The sequence below is a fragment of the Thalassophryne amazonica genome, chromosome 9, assembly GCF_902500255.1.
Source record: "Thalassophryne amazonica chromosome 9, fThaAma1.1, whole genome shotgun sequence".
Classification (NCBI taxonomy): domain Eukaryota; kingdom Metazoa; phylum Chordata; class Actinopteri; order Batrachoidiformes; family Batrachoididae; genus Thalassophryne; species Thalassophryne amazonica.
Window position 1 is genome coordinate 107,256,048 of NC_047111.1, and position 14,189 is coordinate 107,270,236.

Genomic DNA, 14,189 nt, shown 5'->3' on the forward strand with positions numbered 1-14,189 from the left:
TACAACTATTTGCGCACACAAGCGCCTAAAAGACAGTGTGCGCTGCTGTGCAAACCCATCGCACCCTCTCGCGGCAGGTGCTGGCCAAATTCCAGATGACACGCACGAACATCTAACACCGCTCACATGGCACTTAGAAAATGTGTGGCCAAGAAAACAGAAGATATTAGGTCAAGCATATCTCAGCATATCTTGGTCCAGTCACTGCATCCAGCTATTGAGGTGGGGGCTGCCATTGAGGTGTTGCCTAGATTTAGGGAATTTAATAGTATTTCACTAAGCGTGCTACAGGTTGTGCTACAAAAAGCACAACATGTTTATTTGATCCCATACCAACAAAACGGTTCAAGGATCCATGGCGCATTCTTGGGTCGACTGTGCTGGAAATTGTTAACCTTTCACTTCTGAATCTGTTCGCAGATGTTTTAAATCTGCAGTGGTTAAACCATTACTTAAGAAATCCAATCTTGACCCTGGTGAATTAAAAAATTATAGGCTGATATCAAATCTATCATTCTGCTCTAAAATTCTGGAAAAGGTGGTTTCACAGCAGCTTTTGGACCACCTTACTGAGAATGATCTTTTTGAGCCACTGCAGTCTGCTTTTAGAAGATATCACTCCACAGAAACAGCACTTATTACTTATTGAAGTAGTGAATGATCTTCTGCGAGCAATGGACTCGCATACCACTACAGTCTTGATGCTGTTGGATCTTAGTGCTGCGTTTGATACCGTTGATCATCATATTTTACTTGACAGGTTGGAGAATTGTTTCGGGATTACTAGAAATGCCCTTGCGTGGGTTGACGCCATACCTGTCGGTTGTTCTCACTGTGTTTTGTGCAATGGCACTACCTCTGATCTTAGAGGCATGAAGTTTGGGGTTCTGCAGGGATACGTTTAAGGCCCCCAGCTTTTTTCTCTTTATGTCGCACCCCTTGGGAATATACTTTGGCGTTTTGGGATTGCCTTTCATTGCTGTGCTGATGATACTCAATTGTTCATGCTGATAACTGCTGGTAATCTCATCCACATAAAATCTTTAGAAGACTGCTTTGCAGCAGTGAGAGTTGGATGTCTAGTAACTTTCTACTTTTAAACTCTGATAAGACTGAAATGATGGTTCTTGGTCCAGCAAGACATCACCATCAATTTGACCAGCTAGCGCCTAGCCTAGGCTCGTGTGTCATACATCACACTGACAAAGTGAGGGACCTTGGGGTAATTTTTGATCCTACGTTATCCTTTGACCTCCACATTAGAGACATTACGAGGACTGCTTTCTTCCATCTGCGGAATATAGCGAAGAATTGTCCCATCCTGTCTATGGCTGATGCTGAGACTCTGATTCATGCTTTTATCTCTTCCAGATTGGACTATTGCAATGCTCTGTTTTCTGATTTACCTCAGTCTAGCAATAGGGGTCTTCAACTGCTTCAAAATGCTGCTCCCAGTCTTCTGACACGAAACAGAAGGTTTGACCACATTACACCGGTTTTGCCTTCCCTTCATTGGCTTCTGTTGTCTCTGATATCGGACTTTAAGGTGTTGTTACTGGTCTACACAACTGTTCATGGATTGGCACTTCCCTTCCTGTCCGACCTGGTTGAGCCCTATGTACCGGCTCGGGCCCTGCGTTCACAGGGTGCAGGTCTGCTGTGTGTCCCTAGGGCAGGGGTGGCCAAGTTCATTTTAATGAGCCTTTCATTGGATTCAGGTGTGTTGGAGCAGGGAGACAACTAAGAGTGTCAGGAATGTGGCTCTCGAGGACCGAACTTGGCCACCCCTGCCCTAGGGTGAATAAAAAAATTGGTGGGTTACAGAGCATTTACTTACTGGGCACCAGCTCTGTGGAACGATCTGCCTATGCAGATCTGTCAATCAGACTCTGTGAAGAATTTAAAATCTAAACTGAAGACACATTTTTTCCCTGTTTTATCACTAGTATTTTATTTTACTGCATATCTTCTTTTATTCTTTTTACTTATTATGTTTTTATTCATTTATTGTGGTTTTAATCTTCTAATTCATTTTGTTCTGCTTTTTTAAATGATGTTCTGTGAAGCGCCTCGTTGCGATTTGGCGCTAAAATTTAAATTTGAATTTTCTACTGCTTGTCCAAGTCAAAGCGGCATGAGACAAAGCAGCTCCATCCATACTTCTCTGTCCTTGGCCAAGTGTAACTTGGGTGGACTTATCCCTCTGTCCACCGCGTGCACAAGACCCTTTATTCTGTCCTTGTGGGTGCTGAACACACATGGAGATTACACCATGCTATTTATTCAGGATGAGTCCAACTGAGCCCCATGGTTGTAGACCTGGCCATGAGATGCTCACTTGTGAGTTCCTCCACCAGTCCTCGTTCCAGTAGGAGGACCCAGATTCCATAATCCAGGAGAGGCAACTCTTTCAATTTCTGTGTCAGTCATAAAGGGTTTTTTTTTTAACTGCACTTTGTCTCCTAATGTGGGACCAATATGCAAAGAGACCATACCAAGACAAAACAGCTCCCAGGAACACTGGAGCCCACAGACTCCTTCACCATGATAAGCTGTGCCCACTGCTTGCTAAAATATAATGAACTAATGGAACTAAGCATTTCATCAATCATTTCTCCAGACAAGATATGTACAGTTACCTTTGTGTGATTTCCAAACTGTGCAAGGTCACATCCAACTGGAATTGTATCATTTCTGCTTGGTATTGACCCCAGTCATGAACACCCAACTTGGCATTGTCAAATAATTAATTTCTACCTGCACTTTAGTTTTGATTGTCCTACCAAAACTAACCAACAAACAGTTATGGGGAAAAAAAACATCATGGTGGAGATAAAAGAGAAAACCCACAATTACTCCCTATTTCATATGGAGTAACATATGGCATGTGAAATGAGGTCAAGGTGGAACAGTGGCCTAAAATGAAATTGCACAGTAATGAAATTCTGTCTGCAGAGACTGCACAAGACCAGGACTGTGATTTAAACAGAACACTGATGCACAAACAGATCACATACTGTTCACACCAAGCTTTTCTTTTGCACACCTCCACACACACACTAAGATCCAGGATGTTTTACCTGGGTTCGTCCCATCTTATCTGACCCATCACGCCTTCCATCCACATCAGGTTTTCACGCACTGCTGAGAAGAACTGCACCTTGTCGGTTACTGATGTGACCTGGACACGACTGGCCTCACAGGAGCTCAGCAGCTCCTTCCACGCGTCCATCACTTCCTGCTCTTTGGCCATGATGATATCAGCCTTCTCCCCAGCATAGATGGTCCTCAGCTGGGCAGCGTTCTCCTGCAGCTGCCTCACCTGCACACAGAGAGGATGATGGGACTCAGAGAAGGAAGGCTCATCCATATATCCATTACCTTTACCAACGGTAGTCATGTTTTTACTTGGGGTCAGGGGTTGCGAAAAGGGGAGAATAAGGAGAAGGATTCTAGGGGCCCATGATTGACAGGGGCCCAGAGAGGCCCTTAATACAATTATAATACTGACAAAATAATATAGGGGTGGCCCAGTAAGATTTCTTTTCATGGGGCCCAAAATTCCTGGTGGCGGCCCTGCTTGGGGTATTTGTTGGTTTATTGGTTGCTTCGTCTATTACAAAAAAAAAAAACAACCAAAAAACAAACAAACAAACAAACAAAAAACAACAAAAATACAAAAATCAAATGAACAAACTATTATTATTATTATTATTATTATTATTATTATTGTTATATTACTATTATTATTGCTATGTTTGTTAAAAGCTTGGATCTGGCTTGGAGTATATACCATGAAATTTAGCAGAAAATCCCCCCATTTTCAATATCTCCCACTGATTTCCAAGTGGATTAAACAGTTTCGTAACCTGCACTTCAAATACAATTTTCCTCCAGTTTAACACTGTAACACAAGGCATTTTTACAAATAAACAAATATTTGAAAAACTGGTTTGGTCTGGTCGTGAACAGAAACCAGTAAATTTGTTGTGATGTTATTTTAACGCTTGTTCCAGTATTTTCAAATGTTAATTAAAGCCATAATTTAACCCCACATTGAAATGTTATATTAACATTAATTACCAGTATAACCTACAGTAAGACTGACTCCAAAAATTTTAAATAAATGAAAAAGCAGTTTAAAATCCCTACTAAAATCCCTCACATTTCCCTGCCAACTTTGCGTAGTTGTATCTTTGGTTCTGTGTTATGTAAATTTTAAGTTAATCTTCTTGCATGATATATTGGTAGGTGGTCTGCTCTGTGTTAGCCTGATCCCAGCAGGTCTCACAAGTGAAGCAGAGGAGGTTCGGGTTAGTACTTCGATGAGGGACCTTTTAGGAAGACCATGGGCTGTGCCTGTTTCTCCATCTGAAACTGGAGTTGAGTCAGGAAGGACATCCACTGTAAAACCTGTGCCAAAACCCAATGCAGATCTGTGCTAGATCTGCTGTGGTGACCCTGAACAAATGGGAGCAGCCAAAAGGTATTTCCTAGTCTGTATTAAGTGTTTTTACATCCGACAAGGATGTAATACAATCACTGGTCTTTATTAACTTGTCTGTCTATTAGCAGGATTACGTCAAAACTACTGCACGGAATTTGACAAAAAGTTCACCACAGATAGATATTAGGGCATGGAAGAATCCGTTACATTTTGGAGGTGATCTGGATCTGGATCCAGATTCTGGATCAAGATTTCTTCTAGGCTTTGAAGGACTACGTCAAAAAAATCTACTGCACTGATTTTGACAAACTTTTTACCACACATAGATATAAGGGCATTGAAGACTGCATTGAATTTTGGAGGTCATCCGGGGTCGCAGATCCCCCTAAAACATGGTCCACCCTGCCTCCACTGTGCATGCATCATTTGGGAGCGTCAGCAGCTCGTCTGAGACAGACTCTCTTCACCCAAAGCAATCAAATGGATTAATGGGATTATTAATCATCAGTTGACAAGGTAAAACCTCTTAAATAATTTTAAAGTCAGTTTCAAGTAGAAACAAGGTTGTTTTAAGCAGACACGAGGCGATATTCAGTGACGCTTTGACATGACGGATGGTCAGTAAATGCAACAGCTAGCAGCCCGTGTAGGTGCAGCGCTCTGATCGCTTCCTCCGTCTTTTATGATGAAATAATGCTGAATTTATGTTGAAATGATTGTTTTACAAAAGCTTCAGATATCTGTCGCTGAGATAGATGATAACTGGAGTGCAGTTTGAACCGTGGCTGAGGATGCATGCGCAGTGATCCAGATTCTGGATCAAGATTTCACATTTTAGGCTTTGAAGGATGATATGAAAACTACTACACGGATTCACACCAAATTTCACAAGATAGATATTCAGCCATGGAAGATTGTACTGAATTTTGGAGGTGATCCGGATTGGCAGACGTCAGAAATCTCCGATTGCTCTTGTTTGCATATAAACTATTCAACTAAAGGGTTGAATAGTTTTTCCATTCAATATTTTTCTAGTAAAGTGTGGTAATTTGGTAAGAGAACTTGCTGTTTTGGTTTTACTATTCTGTCGTGTTGGACCAGAACCGGCAATTATGGTGCAGATCCCAATGAAGAAACCAAACCAAAATATTTGTAAAACATGATCCCTGTTCTGTCATAGCCAGTCTTTGACAATTATGATAATGTTTCTTCTTTTTTTAATTCAAACCTGCACTGCTTTTGCACAAGAGCCCTTCAAATTCACAACCAATTTCCTAATATTTCATATATATACTTTTTCAAATACGTCAAAGGTGCAAAATATGCCTTCAAAGTGTCCTCAGCTGATATATATAATACCTAATGTTTGCAGGCAGTGACATAGTTCATGTCTGAGGAATAACGTCCATGAAATGAACATGTTCACTTATTTACATGATGATGATTGGTGAGTATGATGTCACTGTTGGATTTCTAGAGAAGCACTCACCTGTGCAACGAGCAGTTGAAGGGCATGCTCAAAGGACTGCATGAGTCTCTGCAGGGTGGCTGGATTGGTGATGTTGGCTTGGCACGCTCTCACCTCTGGTAGCTGCTTCGTCTTCCCTGCGATCTGAGCCAAGACCTACAATCCAGGACAGTGCTGTCATCATTTAAAAATAACCGCCGCGTGTCACGGCCAGTCTGTCGACCTGTGATACGGTTGCACACTAAATCACACACTCATATTTGCTTTACTGGACCTCTTTGCAGTCAGTGAAGAATCTGTGCAGCTGCTGTGATGCCGCTAACATCTGTCTGCGAGTCTCCATCAGCTCCAGCAGGTCAGCCCAGGACTCGTTCAGGCCGTCTTTCCACTCAGCGATGGTAGCAGCGTCCGCGTGACCACAGTCAATCATCTCATTCACCATTTTATTCACCTGCTCCATCCTTTGCTGGCCAATGTTGTTGGTTTCTGTGGCAAATTTTGTGAACTTCTCTTGTAGGACCTGGAACATATCCAACCCATATATTTCTGGGGTTAGAGACAGAATACCACAAACATACAAAATATTGCATGGGAATGCAGAAGTCCCCAACATAAATAATGGTTTTGTAACATTAAATTTGTGTTTGTATTGATTATTATGTAGTATAATCAGGAAAGTGTTATTTATGTAACATATGCATTGATTTGTATAATGGCACTGTTTATCATGTTGATCATCTTCATTTTTATGTGGATTCCAGCGCTGGTTCATTTTGGTGTATAATTTACGCCACCTCTCGACCTGGTGTATATTTTCAGCGCAGCGTACGCCAACGACCACATTGATAAATGCCAAGTAGCGCAGCCGTTTTGGCGTACACCCCATATACGCTCAAATATCGCCATACGAAACGTTGATACATGAGGCCCATTGTCCTTAAAGGCATGAAAAACAACAAAGCACCTGGGGAAGACAACATTCCCACTGACGTCCTTAAAGAAGGACGTCCATTTCTCCAACGCCAACTGCATCAACTCAGCATCATAATCTGGACTCAAGAAGAAATACCCGCAGACCTGAAAGACTCAATGACTGTCACCATCGACAAGCAGAAAGGCGACAAATCTGACTGTGAATATCATGGAGGAGTCTCCATACTGTCTACTGCAGGAAACGTTTGCAGTGGCAAGAAACCGTCAGTTCAGGAGTCAGTGATGCTTTCACTGAAAGTAATAATAAAAACTAATGCATTGCCTGTGGGGATCCATGGGCTCTAGATTGGGTAGTGTTTAAAAAATAGGTAGCTGACATTTTTCAGGGGTGGTAATAGTTTGTATAATGAGTTGGAATTGTGTATGAGTCCAGAATGTTTTTAGAACCTTAGACCTCAACCGTATTTAAAGAAAGATGTCAACCCTTTTATTTCCTGTTAATTGTATAATTTTTTAAATGTTAATTTACTGTCTTAGTGTATTTATAAATTGTTTAGGTTCTTGTTATCATATACACACTATTATTATTATTATTATTATTTGTCATGGTCTGCCCTGGTCCTTTGCCCTTTTTTAACCTTGTGTGTATTTTGTCTGTTTTTCCCCTAGGTGGCACGCTGCAGAGCTGAGGAACACCTGTAACTCATCCTCTCCTCGCACCTGAAGCATATGAGTGGCTCATCAGGAGAGGGCTACTTAAACCCCGGTTTAAGCTCAGTCTTTGCCTGGATTCTTCGTTTTCCATGCCATGATGCCAGTTTGTTTTTCCTGAGGATAGATTCTTCCAGGAGCTTCACTGAGATTCCATGACCTTTACCTCGTGTTTCCTGCCGTTTCCATGTGCTCTGACGTTGGAGCTTTCCGCAGCTCGTTTCAATGTAACCTGGCCAACTCTAATTCCTGTATTAGAGATCATTGTTTTCTCTTGTGTTTCCAGACACCCTCCTGCGCTGCTTCCATGTCGCAAATGCTCCTGGCTCCACGATTATCTGCACCATGGCTCTCAGCTACAGAGCGTATAGCTCCGCCATGCTTCAGTTAAGTTCCTTTATGTTCTGTGAGATTTCGGTCTCACACAGCTCCTTTCCATGGCTGTGCACGAGTAAGAACTGTTTCCAAGAACTGTTCCAAGAACTAGTACCAAGAACTATTTCCAAGAACTGTTTCCAAGAACTGTCTCCGAGAACTATTCCATGAACTAGTGCCAGCAACTACTGTTTTCCTTGAACTGTATGAACTCTGATATTGAACCAGTAAGAACTTTCCAAGTCGTTTCTAAAGTCAAGTCCTGCTTAATTGGAACTGCGTCACAAGACGCACCTGACCTCTGACCTGACCTTCCTTGCTCCCAGCATTTAAGTCTATTATCTGTAACGGTCCGGTCTCATCTGGACCCCCAAACCACAACAGAAGACTCTGGCCATAAAAATGGACTCAACTGGAGCACATCCAGTCCAGCAGGCTCTCAGCCTTCAAAGGTAAATTCCTGGGAAAAATATAGCAATCCATAGATTCCGTGGGAGCCCAGGTTCCGAACCTCTCAGCTCAGGTTGCACATTCCGACACACTCATTTCTCAGCTCGATGCTCGGGTCGCTCAGTCAGACACTCGCATCACTCAGCTAGCCGCACTACTTTCTGATTCCTCCACCACACCGGCTTCTTTGTCTCAATCTGCCAGGCAAGTAGTTCCCTCGTCCACGCCTGTTAATCCGGCTCCCGAGCCAAATATCTGTAATTCAGAAACTTATGCCGGTTGTGTACAAACGTGCAGTTTTTTGTTTTTTTTTGGTGCAGTGGCCTCTTGTTTTTTTCCCCAGAGACCCTTGCAGTATTCACATGGCATTAGTTCCAGGTTCGCATGTTTCTGTCTGTCTTTAGTTCCCAGGTTTTTTTGTTTTCTGGTTCGTAGACTAGTCCCAGGTTTTTATTTTCTTGTTCTCAGACCAGTCCTAAGTTTTTTTTGTCCCCTGGTTCCCAGACCAGTCCTAGATTTTTTGTTCCCCTGGTTCCCAGACCAGGTTATGTTTTGTTAGGGGGTCCTGCTGAGTTGAGACATTGGCTGGTGGGTGCTGCAGTGTATTTTCTTAGGGGGCCTGTCCTCCATTCCTCAAATTATCCATTCCCCTAACAGGACAGTTTTTCCTGGACTCCACAGTGACCTCATGTAAATCCTATCCATCATTCCACAGGTGACCTTGGACCTCATTTTTCCACGGTCGTGGTGGCGCTTTTTTGAGTTGATTGAGAATGTCCTCTGGGAGGTGTTGGAGGGCCTCCACACAGGTGGCCTTGGACCCCCTTTTCCACGGTTGTGGGGTTGCTTCCCTGGATGGTTCAGAGTGTTTTCTGGGAGTGTTGGATTGATGTCCTGGATCTTATTACCACCACAGACCTATCCTCCTAACAGGACTTTTTTCAGACTTCTTTTTGTCACACGGCCTCTGTGTTCTTCACTGTGGGCTTAGAAGAGTCTCATGCCTCTGACCCTGCTCCCCCGTGGGCCCTGGATATTCGCTCGTCCTCAGTGTTTTCCGCCGTGGGCTCTGGTTGGTTCCGCCCTGCCCCGTTTAGTCGCCAGGAAGCGCTCTTTGAGGGGGGTGCTGTCATTGTCTGCCCTGGTCCTTTGCCCTTTTTTTTAACCTTGTGTGTAATTTGTCTGTTTTTCCCCTTGGTGATGCACTGCAAAGCCGAGGAACACTTGTAACTCATCATCTCCTTGCAGCTATTGCTTATGAGCGGCTCATCAGCAGCAGGCTACTTAAACCCGGGTTTTAAGCTCAGTCTTTGCCGGATTCTCCATTTTCTGTGCAATGAAGCCAGTTCATTTTTCCTGAGGCCAGATTCTTCCAGGAGCTTCCCAGAGCTTCACTGAGATTCCATCCATGACCTTGACCTCATCTTTCCTGCCACTTCCATGCACTCTGACGTTGGAGTTTTCTGCAGCTCATTTCAACGTAACCTGGCCAACTCTAATTCCTGTATTAGAGATCACTGTTTTCTCTGGTGTTTCCAGACTCTCTCCTGCAGGGCTTCCATGATGCAAATGCTCCTGGCTCCATGACTATCTGCACCACGGCTCTCAGCTACAGACCCCGTAGCTCTGCCACGCTTCAGTTAAGTTCCTTTACATTCTGTGAGATTCCGCTCTTACGCAGCTCTTGTCCGCGACTGTGCATGAATAAGAACTGTTTCCAAGAACTAGTACCAAGAACTATTTCCAAGAACTGTTTCCAAGAACTAGTACCAAGAAGTACTGTTTTCCTAGAACTGTATGAACTCTGATTCTAAGAACTTTCCAAGTTGTTTCTGAAGTCATGTCCTGCTTAATTGGAATTGCGTCTCTTAAGATAATGCATGAACTGTGAATGATTCCTGAACAGCAAACCTTATTTCTTAGACTGTGAACATTATTTCCAGAACTGTGAACATTCCTGTTTTGAGCCTTCTGTGAACTACCTGTTGTTCAAGGCTTCAGTGTTACGAGTGCAGTCACTCACCTCTCCTCTCCTCTGTTCACCTAGTTCCTGTTCTTGGCTCTCTGCATCCCACCTGGCCCCAGTTCCAAAACCTTACACTCCAGGATTCCTGCTTGTTTTCAGACTCTCAAGTCTGTCCATGTGTGCACTGCAGCTCCCAGATGTTCCACCGCTACAAGCAGGCCCTGTCTTCGCACAGTTGTTCACTTGTTTATTATAAATAAATCTCTTTTTCTTCACAACCAGTTCTGTTCCTTGCTCCCAGCATTTAAGTCCATCACCTGTAACACCTGTAATGTCCGGACAGCTAACCATAACAATTGTTATTATTATTATTTTTTATTATTACTTTGATTTTTGTCTTTTGATTTTTAAATGAACCACAATGGAAATACATGTTTTTACTTTCTTGTCTCATCCATGTATTTTTAATGTAGTTACAATTACATTAGTAAGTTTAATGTAAGTACATAAATAAAGTCTCTCTCACACACACAAACACACACACACACACACACACACACATGCACGCACGCACGCACGCATACATATTCACAGACACCTCTTCTCTTTTAATATATAGATGATTTGCCTCCCCCTGCTGGAATGGCATGTGAGTCCATAATATAATTATCAACGTCTGTTGTTCAGTGTTGTTAGCAAATATCCAGTTTCTCCAAAAATATTAGTCCTATCAATGCTCCATTTTGCCAGTGTTCATCCTTGACCCAAAATACATAAGCATACCAAACGGCAAATGTCAGCTCTCCCCAGTTTGTCCATTATCGAAGTTACACACGCGCACGTATACATGTACACAGACACCACTTTGCTTTTAATATATTGTGACGAGCTGCACAGAAGAACAATAACTGAGCCAGAGCTTTTAGCTTTTTTTGCATTCTGCCCCAAGCAGGTGCTTTTATTTTTACACACCCACATACAGAGACAGTGGCAGAAGACATCAAACGCATTACACTTGTCACTCATGGTAGTGGCAGTATGAAACAGCCCACTTAAGATAATGGCAACATGACACTTAACTAAGCTGACTAAACCAATTGAACTACAAAAACACAATGAATCAATAACACTAATGACACTGTTAAACTAACATCAACAACAATAACAACATTTTAAAACCCAAAACCCTGAACTCCCATGGTGCATTGCAGCACAATGTCCATTGTTCATTGTTTTTTAGCTAATATTCCTAATTTCTCCAAAAATATTAGTCCTATCAACTTTCTGTTTCTGCTGCATTCATCCTTGACCCAAAATACATAAGCATACCAAACAGCAAATGTCATCTCTCCCCAGTTTCTCCGTGATTGAAGCCATACACACGCATACACGCACACACAGGCCACTTGGCGATGTTAAAATTCTGTTTCTTCTCTCATCAACTATCATTTTCTGTTTTAATGTTTGATCACACCCACTTATGTGACGACAAATATGACTGGGAAATTTGTATCAGTGAAAAACACAGACGCTCCTCCAGTGTCATCACATACTGAAATCCATTGCGACAGAATTTGACATTCTTATTTTTGACAAACGCATCAGCCATTTTCCAACAGACATAATCCATTATTTCTGTCAGCAATGTAAAGTTTGATGAAGAGTGAAATTTGTTCAGGTTACTAATCTAGATAACAAAAGTTCATTCAAAACTTTTTTTTCCAAATTATTAGCATTCAAAGACGCTCCATTACATTTGTTAATGCAGATGTCAACAGTGGCCTCTGACATAAATCAAAACCCTCTTTTTATGGATAGAACCAGATTTGCGTTGCTGGTCCCAAAACAAGGATTCAGAAATAAACATTTTGATTCCAGAAGAAAATAACATATATTTGCTTAAGAGCACATGTATTTTTTTTGTCCAAATATAAGTGCATCTAAACTTTGATTGTTAGCTACTATGTGGTTGGAAAGTGAGACTTAAAACTTCCTTTGAACACTGACCGTGACGTGCTCCAGGTCTTGGCCCAGCTCAGTTGAGCTGGCCACTGCTTCACGATCAGTGATCCACTTCTCCAGTTCCTCCACCTCTTTATTGAGCTGATAGAGCCAGTACTGCTGCTCTAACGTGGTCTTGCGGTGCTCCACCATGTCCTTCAGAGACACATACAGCCGATCTATGTGGGATTGTTGCTTGGTGATCTGCTCACTGTTTCGAACAGAGAAATAAAAGATTTAGTTCATAAATTCCAACAAATTATGTTTTCAGCCATATTAGTTGGTTGTTTTGATTATTGCAGAATTATGGTAAATGGTTCTGATGACTTTCATGAAAGAGTGCCTATGACTCTTACGGTCCCAGTGGCCCTTATGGACCTCATCAAGGCCTATTTCAGGGCAACAGTCGATGACACTACAACATGGGAACATCTAGAGTCAGAAATTGTGGCTGACTGCATAATCTTGTCGTTAACCTTCTCCATGGCTATGGAGGTTATCATTAGAGCTTCAAGATGTATGTATGTATCAATTTTAATTTCACAAAGTTAATGAAAATTCAGCATTACATAATACATCAAATTCAGTTTGTTAAGTAGCCTGTCCAGAGCGGAGTGCAGGCACAGGGAGGGATTGCACAGCCTCCACCACAGTGGACACAATAACATCTCCCTTCTTTGAAGACTCATATGTAATGTCTCACATTGAGACGCACCTTTCTGGGTGTCCCAGTTCCAGTAGATGTTGGCACTGCTGGGATAGCATGCCTACTGTCTCTGCATATGTTTCCACGGTTTGTTCCAGGGCCAAGTGAGCTTTCAGCAGCTGCAGGGTGCTGGGCTCATCCTGAAAAACATCATAATAATGATACGTGTACACCACAGATGATTGATGTCACCAAATGGATGTGTGTCTGCCAGCGTGACCCGTACCGTGCCTTTTTCTTCATTCACCAGATGTAACTTCTGACCTGACAGCCAGGATTCCACTTTAGCCGCCTCACCGTAGTACTGTTGAGCCTGCAGTGAGGCGTCCAACATCACTGACCTTCTGTCAGCCTCCAGCTGTAAGACCTCCCATAACTGGCGTACATGGCCTGCTCCTTCACGCACAAACTCCACTTCGGGAGTCCGCAGTGAAGCAATTATGCCTGCCCGGTCCAGAACCTCCTCCACACGTGCCCGCCGTCCTGTCAGGTCCCTCTGGAGAGTCTATAGAAAAAAAAATCAGGGGTCAAGTTCAGGATTGAGGGGAATCAGATGACATTTCAGTTGACAGTGTTCAAGTGTCATCAGTGACACGTACCTGGTTCTTTTTAAGATGTTGCTGCACACTTTGGAGGTTATTCCCATAATCCTTAGAGGATGCCAAAGGAAGCCTCTCTTGAATCCAAAGCTGTCAAGGAAGCCCAGTCAAATGATTATGGCTCATAATGTATTTACACAGTACATACATTATTCCCATGACCACATGAAAATTCAGTAAGGTATATCTTATATATTATATTCCAATTCTAGGTGGAACTATGCTAGTATACTAAGGTATATCTAAATATGTCATGGTTATTATGCAGAATACATCTTTCACTTTTCCCACATCGACGTGGGGCCAGGTGTAAAACCACGTCGGTCTGCTAATATAACACACTATGACCTTTAACATTACTGTTAGTGGAGATTTGCAATGATTAACTGTTTTAGTTTTTAAAGTGTCCTTTGTTTTGGCTTTGTGTATAACAATGCAGAGCAGATCACCCAATGGGATAAGACGCTGGACTACATTGTGTCTGTATCTTTGGACACATCACTTCTTCTGTGTTGCCTAAGTTCACCCAGCTG

General features: G+C 42.5%; 1 protein-coding gene across 2 annotated transcripts in view; it reads right to left on the minus strand.

Annotated features, from left to right (window-relative positions):
• The window catches only part of sptbn4a (spectrin, beta, non-erythrocytic 4a), a 93,645-nt gene that overhangs the window by 24,124 nt on the left and 55,332 nt on the right, over positions 1-14,189 (minus strand). For both annotated transcript variants that reach the window (XM_034178933.1, XM_034178934.1), the window contains 7 exons: positions 13,657-13,746; positions 13,284-13,562; positions 13,067-13,197; positions 12,358-12,562; positions 6,190-6,435; positions 5,937-6,071; positions 3,081-3,322 (listed from right to left, as the gene is read on the minus strand). In XM_034178933.1, the coding sequence (XP_034034824.1) occupies positions 3,081-3,322; positions 5,937-6,071; positions 6,190-6,435; positions 12,358-12,562; positions 13,067-13,197; positions 13,284-13,562; positions 13,657-13,746 (1,328 nt within the window). The remainder of the gene's footprint in view (positions 1-3,080; positions 3,323-5,936; positions 6,072-6,189; positions 6,436-12,357; positions 12,563-13,066; positions 13,198-13,283; positions 13,563-13,656; positions 13,747-14,189) is intronic.